General features: G+C 43.2%; 1 protein-coding gene across 1 annotated transcript; it reads right to left on the reverse strand.

Annotated features, from left to right (window-relative positions):
* Positions 1–8,258: 8,258 nt before the first annotated feature.
* On the reverse strand, positions 8,259–9,188 carry LOC122925432 (olfactory receptor 5A1-like). Its single transcript, XM_044276791.1, has one exon. The coding sequence runs from the start codon at positions 9,186–9,188 to the stop codon at positions 8,259–8,261; it is 930 nt and encodes a 309-aa protein (XP_044132726.1).
* Between the last annotated feature and the right edge of the window lie 8,624 nt (positions 9,189–17,812).

Raw genomic sequence — 17,812 nt, forward strand, 5'->3', positions numbered from 1 at the left:
ATGGTGATATTACCACAATTTCTTTATGTGCTCAGGAATACACCTATTTGGATACAAGACAAATATTTTAAACTTATGGAAAGAATAATAAATGACCTAATATGGGGAAGAAAGCGAGTGCGAATTAAGTTGGAATATTTGTATAAATCAGTGGATTGCGGGGGTTTAAATCTCCCCTATTTTAAGGGGTATTTTATTGCAGCCCAGTTATTGAAGTGCTATGAAATAGAGAACAGTGCATTGTTGGGGAAGTTGGTAGCTAGCTATGCTCACAATAACATCTTTACTTTGTTGGAATCTGGTTTATTGAAGAGGTATGAGCAAGGCTATAGAGAGACTATAAAATTACTCCTTAGAGTGTGGGCTACAATTAGGACATGGTTGAAGGTTAAGGGTTCACTCACATTTACGCCTCTTTGGCACAATTTATATTTACAAAGGCTGGATGAAATTGCAGCCGACAAATTTTGGCAGAAGAACAAAATTTTATATATTTCACAGGTAGTTAAAAATAGAGAAATTAAACCTTATATAGAAATGGCACATAATATAAAAAATCTTTCATGGTTTAGGTACTTTCAACTGAGATCTGTACTATCCAGTCTGGATGATAAGCGGCTGTTGGATATAGATAATTTATCCTTTCTGAATGATTGGGTAGGGGGCACACTTTCTAGAATAAAAATTTCAAATATATATAAGTTATTAGTTAAGGCACGGTTTAGTGATATACATTCACCAGGACAAAAACTTTGGGAGGTGGACTGTCCGAATTTACAGGGAGAAGGGTGGGAGAATATTTTTGGGAATTTATCTTTATTGTCCCAGAACTTTAACCATGTTCTAATACAATTCTATATTTGTCATAGATTATATATCACTCCCCTTTGGATGAATAAATGTGGGTTAAGAGCTACGTCCAATTGTCCCAAATGTGATACTGTGGGAGCGGATTTTTTCCATATGATATGGACCTGTCCAAAACGTATAAATTATTGGAATGGTATCAATAATTATATTGTGTGTAAACTAAAAATTAGAATTCCCTTTGAACCACAAGTATTTGTTCTTAATGATTTTTCCAAACTAAAAAATCATAAGTACCAAAAGATCTTCCTGAGTAGAATACTGATGCTGGCTAGAGTTCTGATCAGTCGGACCTGGTTTGCCCGATCCATTCCAGATATAAATACATGGTCAAAATTAATTGATAAGGTAAAGAACTACGAGAAAATAATATACAGACGGAGGGAAATTGAATATCAGTGGAGTAGGATATGGAATGGTTGGAGGTCTGACTAGCTGAGGTCAGGTCGAATTATGTATAGGGGTCCTACTTTGACTTTGACGCACCACAAATTGGGGGGGGAGGGGGGGGGAGGGTTTTCTAAATGCTATGAAAAGATTAGCTGAATATATTTATAATCACATCTATTTATAAATAGTTGGGTCACTAGGAACTGAGAGATTGTAAAAACTGTTTTCTTTACTGTAAATGTTTTGTAGTTTTCCCAATAAAAAAAAAAAAGGAAAAAAAAAAAAAAAAAGGAAAAAAAAAAAAAACTTTCAGTTATAAATTTTTTTTAAAAAAAAGACATCTATATATACATTTTTCGCTAAATTTATTGTTCTACGACATGTAAAAAAATGTTTGGGTAAAAAAAAATGGTTTGGGTAAAAGTTATAGCATTTACAAACTATGGTACAAAAATGTGAATTTCCGCTTTTTGAAGCAGCTCTGACTTTCTGAGCACCTGTCATGTTTCCTGAGGTTCTACAATGCCCAGACAGTAGAAAAAAAACACAAATGACCCCATTTCGGAAAGTAGACACCCTAAGGTATTCGCTGCTGGGCATAGTGAGTTCATAGAACTATTTATTTTTTGTCACAAGTTAGCGGTAAGTGATGGGTTTTTTTTATGATTTTTTTTCTTACAAAGTCTCATATTCCACTAACTTGTGACAATATACCCATGCTGGGTGAGATAAATATCTTGGTCAAATGTCAACTTTGTATAAAAAAATGAGAAAAGCTTTCTTTTGCCGAGATATTTATCTCACCCAGCATGGGTATATGTAAAATGACACCCCAAAACACATTGCCCAACTTCTCCTGAGTACGGCGATACCACATCTGTGACACTTTTTGGCAGCCTAGATGGGCAAAGGGGCACACATTCCAAAGAGCACCTTTTGGATTTCACAGGCCATTTTTTACACATTTTGATTTCAAACTACTTCTCACGCATTTAGGCCCCTAAAATGCCAGGGCACTGTAACTACCCCACAAGTGACCTTATTTTGGAAAGAAGACACCCCAAGGTATTTCGTGATGGGCATAGTGAGTTCATGGAAGTTTTTATTTTATGTCACAAGTTAGTGGAATATGAGACTTTGTAAGAAAAAAAAATAAAAAGAATCATCATTTTCTGCTAACTTGTGACAAAAAATTAAAAATTCTAGGAACTCGCCATGCCCCTCACGGGATACCTTGGGGTGTCTTCTTTCCAAAATGGGGCCACTTGTGGGGTAGTTATACCCCACAAGTGCACATCAGTGCTGCAGCTAGTCGATCGGTTGGTCCACCTGGAAGGTAAAAAAAAAACAAAAACAGGCCGCAACGCAATAAATTTATTAACTTTATAATAACATTTGAACGGAACATATAAACTTTATTTAACTTTTCGAACACAACGTTAACTTTTTTGCTTACTGGTGATTATTTTTTTTTTTTACCTTTATAGGACAAATCTCTCCTTCCCCATGGGACAATGTGCAAAGCGCAAAGCGCCCAAAGATGTGGCAAAGTACATTATGCACTTTGTCCCAGGTGAAAGGAGAGGTTTGCAGCAGCTGTGTGTGAATGGGCCCTAATAGCCCTGTGTACCTGTCCTGTGAGATGTGATCCCTATGCTAAGTGTACCTGTGTGTGGTACTTCCGGAAACACTCCCCTAAGCATAGGGCAGGGCGGACAGGGCAGTCAGGACAGAAATAGTGGGTGTCACGCCTTATTCAACTCCTGCTACAGACACAACATCTTTTTCTGGGTGACGGTTGGGTTGAGGTACCAGCAACGACATTGGGGAAATGTCGCTCGTGTAGACGGCTCACTACACTGGTGGATGGGGCCACGGAACCTCCTGGATACAGGAGGTTCTCGATGATCTCTTCCTGAAATTTGAGGAATAATCCTGTTCTCCCAGCCTTACTGTAGAGAACAAAACTATTATATACAGCTAATTGAATTAAATATACAGACACCTTCTTATACCAGCGTCTGGTGCATCAGGAATCTAAATAGGGAGCCAACATCTGGTCATTGAAGTCCACCCCTCCCATAACCGAATTATAGTCGTGGACACAGAGGGGCTTTTCAATGACACTGGTTGCTCGTTCAATTTGTATTGTTGTGTCTGCGTGAATGGAGGAGAGCATGTAAACGTCACGCTTGTCTCTCCATTTCACCGCGAGCAGTTCTTCATTACACAAGGCAGCCCTCTCCCCCCTTGCAAGACGGGGGGTAACGAGCCGTTGGGGGAAGCCCCGGCTACTAGGTCGCGCGGTGCCACAGCAGCCAATCTGTTCTAGGAACAAATGCCTGAAGAGGGGCACACTTGTGTAGAAATTGTCCACATAAAGATGGTACCCCTTGCCAAATAAGGGTGACACCAAGTCCCAGACTGCCTTCCCACTGCTCCCCAGGTAATCAGGGCAACCGACCGGCTCCAGGGTCTGATCTTTACCCTCATAGATCCGAAATTTGTGGGTATAGCCTGTGGCCCTTTCACAGAGCTTATACAATTTGACCCCATATCGGGCACGCTTGCTTGGGATTTATTGTTTGAAGCCAAGGCGCCTGGTAAAATGTATAAGGGACTCGTCTACGCAGATGTTTTGCTCAGGGGTATACAAATCTGGAAATTTTGTTGTTGAAGTGGTCTATGAGGGGTCGAATTTTGTGGGTCCGGTCAAAAGCTGGGTGGCCTCTGGGATGGGAGGTGGTGTTATCACTAAAGTGCAGGAAATGCAGGATGGCCTCAAAACGTGTCCTGGACATGGCAGCAGAGAACATGGGCATGTGATGAATTGGGTTCGTGGACCAATATGACCGCAATTCATGCTTTTTGGTTAGACCCATGTAGAGGAGAAGACCCAGAAAAAAATTTCATTCGGAAACTTGGACGGTTTCCACCGGAAAGGCTGGGCATAATAGCTTCCCGGGTTGGCAGCTATAAATTGAGTGGCATACCGATTTGTTTCTGCCACAACTATGTCCAAGAGCTCCGCAGTCAAGAACAGCTAAAAAAATCCCAGTGCCGAACCGATCTGAGCTCTCTCAACCCGAACTCCAGACTGGGCGGTGAAAGGGGGAACAAATGGTGCGGCTGAAGTTGGGGACTGCCAATCAGGGTTTGCCAGCACCTCAGGGACTCTAGGGGGTCTACGGGCCTGTCTGTGTGGTGGCTGCGACAGGGTTACTATTGCACGTGCCACCGTACCAGCTTCAACTGCCCTTCTGGTGCTTGCCACTTCACCATGTTGTACGGCAGTCCTGGTACTAGGTCCAGGGTGGGCTGCGCTTCTGGTGTATGCCTCACAACGTAATCCGACAGCTCCAGCCCTACTCTGCTGCCCTTGAAGCGGATCCTGCGCAACCTGTGGTCTAGCAACACCGGGCCGGGTACGCCTGGTGCTATCAGGGACCTCAACCTCCTCGTCCGAACTTTGGGTCAGACTGCCACTGCTTTCTACAGGTTCATATTCTGACCCGCTGGATTCGTCAGATGAGGGTTCCCATTCCTCATCCGACTGGGTCAGAATCCTGTAGGCCTCTTCAGAAGAATACCCCTTGTTTGACATTTGGACTACTAAATTTAGGGGGTATTCCCTGAGACTACCCAAGAAAAATAGCAAGCCTGTCTTACAAATTGAAGGCTAGCGAAGTACCGGAGGCCGCTGCGATTGATAAAAAATATCAAAACAGATTTTTTTTTATCGCCGCAGCGCTTGTAAAGTGATTGTGCAGTGATAAAAAAAAATTATAATTTTTTGTCACTGCAGCGGGGCGGGCGTGGGTGAACGCACGTGTGGGCGACCGATCAGGCCTGATCGGGCAAACACTGCGTTTTGGGTGGAGGGCGAGCTAAGGTGACACTAATACTATTATAGATCTGACTGTGATCAGTTTTGATCACTTACAGATACTATAAAAGTACAAATGCTGATTAGCCATACACTAATCAGCGAATCAGTGACTGCGGTGCGGTGGGCTGGGCGCTAAATGATCTCTAACTACCTAACCAAGGGGCCTAAACTATCCTAAAACCTAACAGTCAATACCAGTGAAAAAAAAAATCTTTTTTCCCTTTCACTAGGTGATTGACTGGGGCGATCAAGGGGTAAATTGGGGTGATGGGGGGGTGATCTGGGGCTAAGTGTGGTGTTTGGTGTACTCACTGTGAACTGTGCTCCTCTGCTGAGACCAACTGACGAAAAGAACCAGCAGAGGAGCACAGTAGCCAATTAACACCTTATATTTATAAATATAAGGTGTTAAATGGCCTGTGATTCTTTTTTTAAAACATCATCAGCCTGCCAGTGATGATCATTGGCTGGCAGGCTGATGATGTAACCCCCCTCAAACTTTTGCCAGCCCGCGATGCGCATGCGCGGGCCGGCTGTGAGCGTCATCTCGCGTCTTGCAAGATGACGCATCCCTGCGTGACTCTGCCTGAGACTGCCGCCTCCGGACCGCGATCCTGCGTTAGGCGGTCCGGAGGCAGTGAAGGAGAGCCAGCACCCTGCATAGTAGAATATCTGAAATGTCTGTTGACTTAGGAAAATGCTGTGACATAGAATTGAGGGGATTGTCCCCCTGCAAGGGGGTTGTTTTCTCTTCCTTAGAGTCCTTACATTCTTCTGTAAAAAAAAAAAAATATGCACCTTATAATTTATTGTTCCCTCCATTATTGCAAGACATTCAGGATAGCAGCCCTAAACCATGATACTCCATACATCAGCACCTAACCCAAACCATGATCCTCCATACACCAGCACCCAACCAAAACCATGATGCTTCCTCCTCTCTTGTTCACAGATGGGATGAGGGTTAGGTGTTGATTTGCATTGTTATTTTCCCTCCAAATATAGCATTGTGCATTCATGCTAAAAACCTCTATTATCTGTCAGCAGAACATTTTCCTATGTATTTACACAAGGTACCGATGGGCCATATTTACAGCCACCCGTGTCTCCTTCTTGATATAGAGCTGAGGTACCTTCTACAGACAGTTGTGTCTAGGCCTAGACATTAAAAGGGGTTTTCTGAGATTTTTTAAATGATGGCTGCTGCCTTATCAAAACTGCTGATCGGCAGGGGTCCCCATTAGGGTTGAGCGAATGGAGATTCTGGTCATAAATCCAAATTCGATTTGTTAAAATACTTTGTAATACTTTTTCCATATAGCATTTAAAACATATTAGCACATGACTTCGGTATTCCCATCTGCGGATTTAAAAAAAATTCTAATCCAAAGTCTGCTTCCATACCGGGATACCGGCCAGTACTGAAGCCAGCACCATGCGAGTTTTCATGCTGTGTCTTCAATAAATCTTCAAAATCAAATGGATATGGTGAGTATTATTTTTATTTTTACCGGATTAACCCCTGAAAGCCCTCATTATTATTTTTAGATGCCGCGATCAGCAATGAATGTGGCATCTGAGGGATTAAATGATTTTCCATCTTTGCGCCCATTACTTACAACGAAATGCGCTTTGTGATTAAGTCATTCAGCATTAAGTAGATTTCTATGTGAAATCTGACAAAGCAGTCAAATGAAATCTTTGATAACTTTACTCATCTCTAATAATAATAATTTTAAGCTGAAGATATATTGAGTGACACAAAGCAATGACTCAAATCACATAAGTAAAGCAACTGAATAATGGTTGAAAATGAAAAAAAAGATTTGTGTTTTGATATGGCCAAGTCACAGTCCTGACCTTAACCTTACGGACATCCTATGGCATGACCTGAAAGGGGCTGTGCACACAAGAATGAAAACACATTTTCAGAGAAGAAAGGTCTAACATTTCTCCCCAAAATTGTGCAAATCATATTTGTAGCCACAAGGATCACTTGATGGTTATGTTGCAAAGGAGGATATTCAGGTTATTAAATTCAAGGACTCACTTTATCAGCTAGGTTAGCTAGATTGTCTATAACGGTGACAATCAGACCACATTCTATTAGTTGTCTATGCAAAAATCCTGATCATTTTAAGGTGTTTTCTTTTTTTTTTGTGTGTGCTTCAGACGTGGACCCATTCATTTCTATGAAGACACAAAAAATGCTGACAGCACAAGGATGTCAACTGCGTGCTGTCTGCATCCTGTGGCCATTCCTCAAATTGTAGAACATGTCCTATTCTTGTTTGGTGGATGAGAATAGTCATTTCTATAATAGAGGGAAGTATAAGATGCACACGGCCGGTATCTGTATTGAGTGGATTTGTGGTTTGTGGACCAAAAAATACATGTCAGCATGAAGGTTTTGTCTTGCAACTGTATCTTGTGCTTATTTTGCAGAAATTGAAGAAAACCATTGATGATGCCAAGGCTACAGTTCTGATGGAGAAAAAGAGTTATAAATCATCCTAAAAAAATAATAATAATTATTAGGGATGAGCAATCGACTTCAGATGAAACATCCAAAGTCGATTTGCATAAAACTTTGTTTCAATACTGTAAGGAGCGAGCGCTCTGTACAGTATTCAAATGAGCCAAAGTTTTTACTCGCAAGACATCGCATAATAACTTCAGAAATTGACTTATACTGTAAAACCCATTTCCCGAACTCTGGTTCAGTTCCAAGTGGGTCCTTGGATCTAATCCCGAGAATTCAGGAAATGCTTTTATTCAGTATAAATCAATTTCTGAAGTTATTATGTGAAGTCCCGCTCATCGGAGCCAATAGATTCTGATACTGTACAGAGTGCTGAAACAAGGTTTTATGCGAATCGACTTCAGATGTTCCATCCGAAGTCAATTCGCTCAACCCTAATAATTCTAATAATAAAAATAATAATGTAGTAAATATAAATGATGATACATCTAAAGGAAAATATTATAATGGTCACAATTCAAATGGGAATTTGTGAAATGTGAAGGTTAATTAAACTATATTCTATGTAAGAAAATACACAATTATTCAGCATTTTATAAACTTTAATACATTGAAATTAAAAGTATACCATCACCTCATCAGCAAATTTAATTTGTAGAAGGCTTCCTTTATGTCTTTATTCCTCAAGCTATATATGATGGGATTCATGCAAGGAATGACCATAGTATACAGCAGAGACAACGCTTTGCTTGCCGTTAATGATGGTCCTCGTGTTGGAACAAGATATGTACAGAGAAGGGTCCCGTAATACATGGACACTATTGTCAGGTGGGAACTGCAAGTGGAGAAAGCTTTCTGTCTACCAGTGACCGATGGGATTCTTAAGATGTTAAATATGATATATGAATATGACACAATGACTAAAAGGAATTGGCAGAGAGCCATAGGGATGACCAATAAGGTGACTTCTACCTGTACTATAAAGGTGTCTGAGCAAGAGAGCTCAAGCAGAGGAGAAAGATCACAAAAGTAATGGTCAATGACATTGGGTCCACAAAATTCTAAACTACAGATGGCTAGGACATGATTTAATATCACAGAAAAACTCAAAATCCAGGAGCATGCAATAAACTTTATGCAAAACAAGTAGTCCATGATACTGGTATAACGCAATGGGTTACAAATGGCCAGATACCTGTCATAGGACATCCCTGTAAGAAGGAGGGACTCCAAGGCCAGCGAGGCACTGAAGAAATAAAACTGGGCCAGGCAGCCAGTAAAGGTGATGGTGGCATCATGGTTCATGACTACATACAGTGTATTGGGTGTTATACTGGTGGCCATCAAGGAGTCCGATAAGGAGAGCTGGGTGAGGAAGAAGTACATTGGAGACTGGAGTCTCCGGCTACGAGTTACTAGGAAAATTATGATCATGTTCCCACTCATTGTCACGTAGTAAATCAGAAAAAATAAAATAAAGAGCAAACCGTTGAGCTGGTGGAAGCTCTGAAATCCTAGAAGACGGATCTCTGTGATCGAGGTCAAATTCCTGACTGGCATCATCTGTGGTTAAACGAAGAGCAGATCCAGAACATAAGAGATCTGGGGATAACAACAGTATGAAATAGTAGATCCTCCCCTATTAACACATATACTGTACTCATTAAAAAATATTATTTTGACTACAGTATAAAAAAAAATGTTTCATCTCATCAAGCAGAGTGTCTCCAAGCTGAGACTGCTTCCCCTGCTGCTTGATTGACAGGACTAGACATCTTGGCCTGCCTTGACAGTCTTGTGCCTGCAATGCTGCTCCGAGTAGTGCCACAAGTGAAAAGGCTCTGCTTCTGCTATTGGAGCAGCACTTGTACATGCACAACTACACTTCCTCACAGTGGTGCATGAGCAGTCACTGCTCAAGAAGTGGAAGCAGAGCTTGTGTCGCAACTGGGAGAGCCATGGCCCTCAAATTGTCAAGTCCAGTCAATGTCCAGCCTTGTCAATCAAGCAGCAGTTGAAAGGTCCTCAACTTTGAGGACACCCCAATGAGATAAATCAATTTGATCATCTCTAGTGTTGAATATACATATGCCAGGGAAGAGGATGTAGAAATGCATTGGTTAGCAAATGTTTATTGATAAAGGAGCTACAAATATATTGCCTAGCAAGTGAGGGAACTATGAATTTAGCAAAATAATTAGTCCATTAAAATTTGATATCCCTTTAGGCTACAAATGGCTAGGTATCCATCATAGGACTGTGGTGCTCTAGACAGAATTAGGGTCTGATCATCAGAACTCTGTGCTTTTACCTCTGTCTTGTCCTCTACCTCTCCTATCTTAGCCAGTTAAGGACTCTTTCAGATGAGTGATCTCAGAGCTATTTTTCTTGCAGACCCATTTCTTGCAGGAAAATCACTTTCTGTCTTTGTTCAGAAAATCATACAAGTCAATGTACCTGAAAAGCACCCATATATGAGCATCATCTTTCTGAAGGAGCCCTGAGGGATACATTGTCTAGGCAATAAATTATGTTAATTGATTAGGTGTTTAATCTGTTGTTCAGAACAATGTGAACAATAATTTTCTTCGTTGTAGGTCAGCGGTAGAAGCCTATATGTATGGAGTATATGCCTCTGTAGGCCTACACTCTCCTCTATCGTTTTGTAATGCTGCCCTTTTCAGAGATGAGCAAATCGTTTGTAAAATTCTAAAATTTAGCACAAATCTTTTAAAAAGTTCTTCTGATGCTACCAGAATTTTGTTTGATTTGATTTTGGAGTACCAATGAGGAGAGAAAGATAGAGAATGATAGAAGATAGAGATGGAAAAAGAGAAAGATATAGAGGAAGAGAGAGGATACAAATAGCGATATAACAATGGAGAGAGAGGTATAGAGTGGGAGATAAAGAGAGGGACAGAAGAATGGTGAGAGAGAAGGAGATACAGAGAGAGATAGGGAGGAAGAGAGAGAGGGAGGAGGGGTGAGAGACAGATAGAGAGACAAAGATAGAGAGGGAGAGAGATACTATGGACACTTACTGTATGTGAAGAGGAGCTCTGATCTATCAGTTGCTAATTTTGGTAATCAGCCATCATTGCTGTAGGTCCTCCTTCCTGATATCCATACTAACAATGCAATTAATATAGAAGAATTTTCTGTGAGGCTGTAAACATTGGAATTGGTAAAAATCTGGGTTTATTCATCGTCAGAGAGTTCATGAAATAAGTGGGGACTATGTACGCGGTGGTATTTATACACTAATTCTACACACTGATACAGATCAGATGAGCCCATGGGGAATAATTAATGTGAGGTAAAGCACAGAAGATTGTAATGATGGTAAATGTAATTAGGTAATTACTGCTGGAGAGATGCTACCTAGTGTGAACACACAAACGTTTTCTTTAAGGAGCACTTGCTCTGCTTGATATGTGCAGTCCAGAGGACCAAAGGGCTACATTTCAGAAAGATTGCTGGTATAAATCACGTCCTCCTGAACTATTCATGGGTTAAAGGAGGAGCTGAACAGATTCATATATAAGTTTTGTGGGAAATAGTTCAATAAAACTTTTAATGTATTTATTTAAACCAAGGATGAATGAACTGGCTGTTAAACAACCGAATTCATTAAAATTTTCACAAAAATGTGTCCGCAAAACAAACCTTAAAGAGGACCTTTCACTAGAATAAAACATCTAAACTAACTATACAGACTAACTATACAGATACTTACTGTTATACCTGGGTGCCGCTCCGTTCTCCCGGTATAGCCTCCGATATCTTCATAGTTAGGCTCCACCCAGTTGAACCTGCCGGTGTCTCATTCTCCCATGCTGTAGCGCTGGCCAATCGGAGCGCTCAGCTGATAGCCTGAGAGAGAGAAAAAAAAGCCTCTCAGGCTATGAGCTGAGCGCTCCGATTGGCCAGCGCTACAGCATGGGAGAATGAGACACCGGCAGGTTCAACTGGGTGGAGCCTAACTATGAAGATATCGGAGGCTATACCGGGAGAACGGAGCGGCGCCCAGGTATAACAGTAAGTGCAAGGGGGTCCCTGGGCGCCGCTCTCCATGTCTGTATAGTTAATTTAGATGTTTTATTCTAGTGAAAGGTCCTCTTTAAGTGTTTCAGGTCCACTTCGGACAAATCCAATGTAAAGCGTCATTTTACTGCAAGGGCGAAAAGATGCTCATATGAACCCTGGGAAGATGTGGGCGGTGAGCTTACCCTGATTGGCTCAGAGGCTTAAAAACAGCTCTTATACAATCTTATACAGTATGCAAAGGCACAAGCAAGCATCTTTTAGTATAATAGGGATGGTGTAGGGAAAAAAAAAAATTGCGTGGAAATGGGAGGAATTTGATCAGGGAAAGCTTTGAGGGAGTGAGGGGCTGGGCTGCAGTCCTGCATATAGGGGCTGCCATAAAGCTGCTGAAGAACAACAAAAACCATCCACTTGCAAGAAAAAAAATAAAAATAAAACGTCTTAGTTGCACAGAGACAGCTGTATATTTTTTTTCAAAACCTCAACTTTCTACATAGGCTTATTGCTAGCACAGTGCCCCAACAGCATTCTTCTTCAAACAAAAATAAATTACACAATTTTTTTTTTAAAGTTATTAAACTCATCGTATTACAGCAGAAGGAAATTATAGCAATAACACAATTTTTAAACCAGTGAAATGAAAGGTTTATCCTCTGGATAGGTCAACCGTGTCTGATCATTTGGGGTCCCATACCTGGGATCTCCGCCAATTAGCTGTTGCAGAAAGCACAGGGCACTCCTGTGAGTGGCCTGGCCTTCTTTCGGCCAAGTGATCAGTCACGTTCATCAGTCACTTGGCCTAGGCACAGGTTAGCGCCATAGAGCACAATACCAAGCACAGCCACTATACAATGTATGGGTTTGTGCTTGGTAATCTGCATGAAGGCTGCAGCGCTCTCAGGAGTGTTGGTGTCTTCTCAAACAGGTGATTGGTGGGGACCTGGGTGTTGTACCCCCACGATCAGATACTGCTGACCTATCCTAAGGAGACCCTTGCTGAGCAAGCATGCTCAGCCGAACACCAGTTTCTGCTGGGATTCGAACTCACAACCTTAAGCATTAGAGGAAAGGCACTTAACCACTCAGCTACAATAGCTGCAAAGCCAGTTACTTTAAAAAAATAAAAAAATAATTATAATTCTACTGTTTGGTACTTACTGTAGTACTGTAAGTATAGCATTAAGACGGCGCAGACCGGCAGCTCCCTCCTCATGCTCCGCCTGCCTGCTTATCTCACTTTATGAATGAACAGGCAGGCATGGCAGGCAGCGCATGACCGAGGGAGCTGCGCAGGCGGGGCAGGCAGCGCATCACAGAGGGAGCTGCCGATCTGCGCCGCCTTAATGCTATACTTACGGTACTACAGTAAGTACCGAACAGTACAGTATACATTTAGGGTGTATGAGTGTCCCCGCCTCCTATGAGTGTCCCCGCCTCCTCCCTCGACACCGATACTTTGCTGGCCGCGCTGTGCAGCATAGCGGCCAGCGAAGTAGCCACTTTATAAGACACAAGGCCATTTCCCCTCTACTTTCATATATCTATAAAATGAAAGACAGGGCAGCATATTTTTTATTTTATTTAAAATACACTGTACTTGTCAACATCAAAGGGAATATATAATAGTTATTCAGCCAGTTATTTGGGTCGGTGTGTGACCTACCTACATATTTTTGTTTATAAAATACACTGTACTTCCCATCGTCAAAGGAAATATATAACACTTATATAACAGTTATTCAGCCGGTAAATTGAGTCGGTGCGACCTACCTATATATAGATCTATATATATATATATATATATATACAGTATATATATATATATATATATATATATATATTTATATATTGTAGAAAGGCACAAGGGACCGTCGTTGACGTAAGGTATGTGTCAACGAGACAGTTTTCATGTGTCAGTAGCAGTTGCTGTTTGACACCTTGCTATTTAGTATAGCTGTAATAGCTGATCCGGGACGGCTCTAACTGGGAGTAGTTAAAGTGCTGCCCACGTTCTAGGCCGGGTCTTGACTGGCCTATGCAAAAAAAAACATCCAGCAATGTCAGCTGGTGGTAATTACCTATCTCTCTGACAGATCTGAGCCGTGTGCTAGGCTGGAGGCCTGAGTTTGGGAGGTCTACTCTGTCCTGTGCAATGCTGATCGGGTGTGAACTAACACCTAGGATAACAGGTGACTCTTTTGCTGTATGAACTGTCTAGATTATTAATTTTTTTAAATACACTATACTTGCCACCATTAAACAATATATATAACAGTTATTCAGCCGGTTAAATTGAGTCGGTGTGACCTACCTATATTTTTTGTCTTAAAATACACTGTACTTGCCACCGTCAAAGAGAATATATAACAGTTATTCAGACAGTTAATTTGGTTGGTGTATGACCTACCTATATTTGTGGTTGTAAATACACTGTACTTGCAATCGTCAAAGGAAATATATAACAGTTATTCAGCAGGTTAATTGGGTCAGTGTGACATATATATATATATATATATATAAATATTTATTTACTTATTTATTTTTAATACACTGTACTCCATTACTATTGCTGGGAGATTTCAACTGTACGATAAATAAAGATTTGTATAGATTAACATGGAAAGACAGGGTTAAAAAAATGGGGTGTACACCTTTAATGAAGTTACCCAAGAGTTTGGATGGGGGGAAATATGGAGGACACATAATCCACAATTAGGACAGTTTTCCTGCTATACTAAAACTTATGACTCTCTTTCTAGGATTGACCTGGTTTTTGGAAATCAGATGACCCTTCAGAGTACAGTGGTAGTCTCGTATGAGCTAAGATGCATCTCAGACCATTCCCCTATTTGTTTTAACTTAATGGGGGGACGTGGATGTGGTGTAGCTGGTTTTGGTGGATCTCCTGCTGCAGGGAGAGGATGTTGTCGATCGGTGCAAGCTACGTGTCACAAACTAGCGGGTGTGAAACCACTGTGCCACATGTCCTACCTCCTCTAAGGGCGTTGTCTAAATGAACCCCTAATTCTTCACAGTTCCCCTGATGGTGGGGATAGACTTTCCAGAGGGGAACACCAGGTTGCTACCTCTTGAGGGGAATTGGCACATGAGGCAGCTGGTCCATATGGACCAGGAGGTACCAGAGGAACAGACGTAGTCAGCACGCCAAGTCATAACCATGAACAACAGTGCAGGACCGAAGGATGAGGCAGTGTTCAAGTCAAACAAGCAATAGGTCAGGGCAGGTCAGGCAATCCAGATCGGCAACAGGAGAGTCAAGTCAAGCAGGCAGGGATCAAACAGGTAGAGGAGTCCAGAAACACAACCATAAGTCAGGTACACAGGAACACGAGCAGAGCTCTTGGCAACCTATGCAAGGCACAAGGACCTTGACACTCAGGCATCTGGGAAGGGGGCTGAGACACTTATATAGGTGCAGGAGGGCTAGGATTTGTCAGCGAGGTCACATGATTCAACCCATAAAGCAAAGGAAGTGAAATGCGCCTACCCTTAAGGAAGTGCTGCAGTGAAAAAGCAGCAAGCATGCTGTGGCCAGGACTCAAAGTAAACTGTGGAGTGGGTCCCAGAACAAACAGTACCTACAGTACAACGACAGATCCCAGTACTGCAGCAGTGAATGGGGAATCACTTGCAGCAGATCATCGCTGAACACTGCGCCCCGAACCATGGCAGTAAGCAGGGGAACAGCGGCGCACAGCAGCTGCTGTTACACGATGCACCCAAATTAAATACCTTCCTAAGGTGCACGCAGGCGACAGAACATTATGCAACACTTTCTAGGTCCAAATACCGCTCTAAGAATGGTGAGGCCAGAACAAGTAGAGGCGGTAGTAGATTGGATGACTGACAGTGAGTCCAATTTCTTCACATTGTCTCCCACCTGTTCCACCGATGAAAGCACAGATTTGGCACTGTCGGCCCACGCGCATCCGTCTTCCACCTCAATGCCTTGCATATCAGCCAAGCAGTCGGAGCCCCAAGTCATGCAGCAGTCACTTATGCTTTTTGATGACTCTTCTGGCAGGTTTTTCATGGGCCATCCACCTAGCCCTGCCCCAGAAGTGACAGAGATTGAGTGCAATGATGCCCAACCATTTATGTTTTAGGATGAGGATGTGGGAGAACCACTGCATCATGTCTTTGATGACAAAACACAGGTGTCAAGTGCTGGGGCTTTCTGCAGTGTGAAGACTGGCCAGGACAGGAGGGCAGGGGTGAGGAGTGGGTGGAAGATGATGTGGAGGATGATGAGTTCCTAGACCTCACATGGCAAGTCATGCCAGTGACGCGTGCAGTTCGGAGGAAGAAGAGGGGGTCATGCAGTGCCAGCTGCACAGCAAAAGAGGCATCAGGGTGCAAAAGCTGAGAGGTTGGCCACCAGCCAGTATGTTTGCTACTGCCCAACACGCCAAGAGATATAGCAAACCAAAGCCGGCGCAAAGGAGTTCCCTGGTATGGCAGTTCTTCAGGCAATTTGCTGACGATAGGGCACGGGTGGCTTGCACGCTGTGCAGTCAGAGCCTGAAGCGAGGCATAATTGTTCTCAACCTAAGCACCACCTGCATGATCTGGCATTTAACTGCAAAGCACAAGCTGCAGTGGAGTAGACACCTCAAGAACCACGAAGGATCAGAGCCTCCTCCTGCTCCCTCTACTGCTGCGGTCTAGGCCTCTATCTCCCCCTCTGGAGTGACAGGGCAGCCACAACACCACCGTCACTGTCACCCAGCATGTCCACAATGTCACATGGAAGAGTTCAGCTGTCCATCCCTCAAACACTGGAGAGAAATGCTGTCATTACGTCTGGTGCAGATGGACAGTTTTAAAACTGTAATGACGGCAGCTGTCCCATGGCACGTGGTTCCCAGCCGCCACTACTTTTAAAGCATGCTATCCCTGCCCTGCACGAACAAGTGGTGGAAAAAATCATGTGTGCGCTGCGCAACGCCATCAGTGGCAAGGTCCACATAACCACCGACACGTGGACCTATAAGTATGGGCAGGGACATTTTATCTCCCTGGATTGCTGGACGTTTCTCGGTGCCTCCTGTTGCCTCCTCTCGTTCCTCCTCTACTGCCTCCTCATCATGTCAGTGCAACACCTGCACCACCAAGTTCAGCACAGCCAGGGTGAAATGACAACAGCTTGTTTTGAAATTCATATGTTTGGGGAAAAGACACCACACTACGCAGGAGCTGTGGGTGGTCCTGGAAGAACAGACCGATGAGTGGTTGGTGCTGCTGAGCCTCAAGCCAGGCCTGGTGGTGTGCGACAATGGGTGAAATCTCGTAGCAGCTCTGGGGTTAGCCGGTTTGACTCACATCCCTTGCCTGGAGTGTGTGCTGAACTTGGTAGTGCAGAGATTCCTCAAGAATTACCCAGATATGTCAGAGCTGTTGCAGGAAGTGAGGGTCGTTTGTGAGCACTTTTGGCGTTCTCACCATGCTACTGCTCACCTGTGTGCAGCACCTTCGGCCTTCCTACTCACCGCCTCATAGGCAACGTGTCCGCAAGCTGGATTTCCACCTTGCACATGCTGGAGAAGTTGTGCGAGAAGCAGCAGGTGATAATAGAGTTTCAGCTGAAACAGGCACGGGTGAGTTGCTCAGTGGAACAGAGACATTTCACCACCAATGAGTGGGCCTCCATGCGGGACTTGTGAGCCATGTTGCGCTGCTTCGAGTACTCCACCAACATGGCCAGCGGTGATGACACCATCATCAGCCTTACTATCCCACTTCTATGTCTCCTTGAAAAAACACTTCAGGCACTGATGGATAAGGATGTGGCACTGGAGGAAGAGGAGGAGGAACATTCCCACGGTTATCAGGTCAGTTGTCCATAGGTGTCTCCGAGGATGGGTTGATGCACCAACAGCTGTCAGGTAACCAACTGTCCAGCCAGGGCACGGTTTTGGAAGATGAGGATGATGATGAGAAGGAGGATCCCCCTTCACAGCAGAGTGGCACAAAATCAGCTCCCGGGCATCAATGGAGCATGGATGGGGGGGATACAGAGGATACAGACAATACACCTCTCACTGAGGAGTGAGGATAGCTTGTTATTCCCCCAGGGCAGCCTGGCACACATGAGCAACTACATGCTGCAGTGCCTG

This window comes from Bufo gargarizans, chromosome 2 (genome assembly GCF_014858855.1).
Source record: "Bufo gargarizans isolate SCDJY-AF-19 chromosome 2, ASM1485885v1, whole genome shotgun sequence".
Taxonomy (NCBI): Eukaryota; Metazoa; Chordata; class Amphibia; order Anura; family Bufonidae; genus Bufo; species Bufo gargarizans.

Bases quoted from the DNA above. Each gene is read 5' to 3' on its own strand.
- LOC122925432 (XM_044276791.1), bottom strand. From the start codon at position 9,188: ATGCCAGTCAGGAATTTGACCTCGATCACAGAGATCCGTCTTCTAGGA.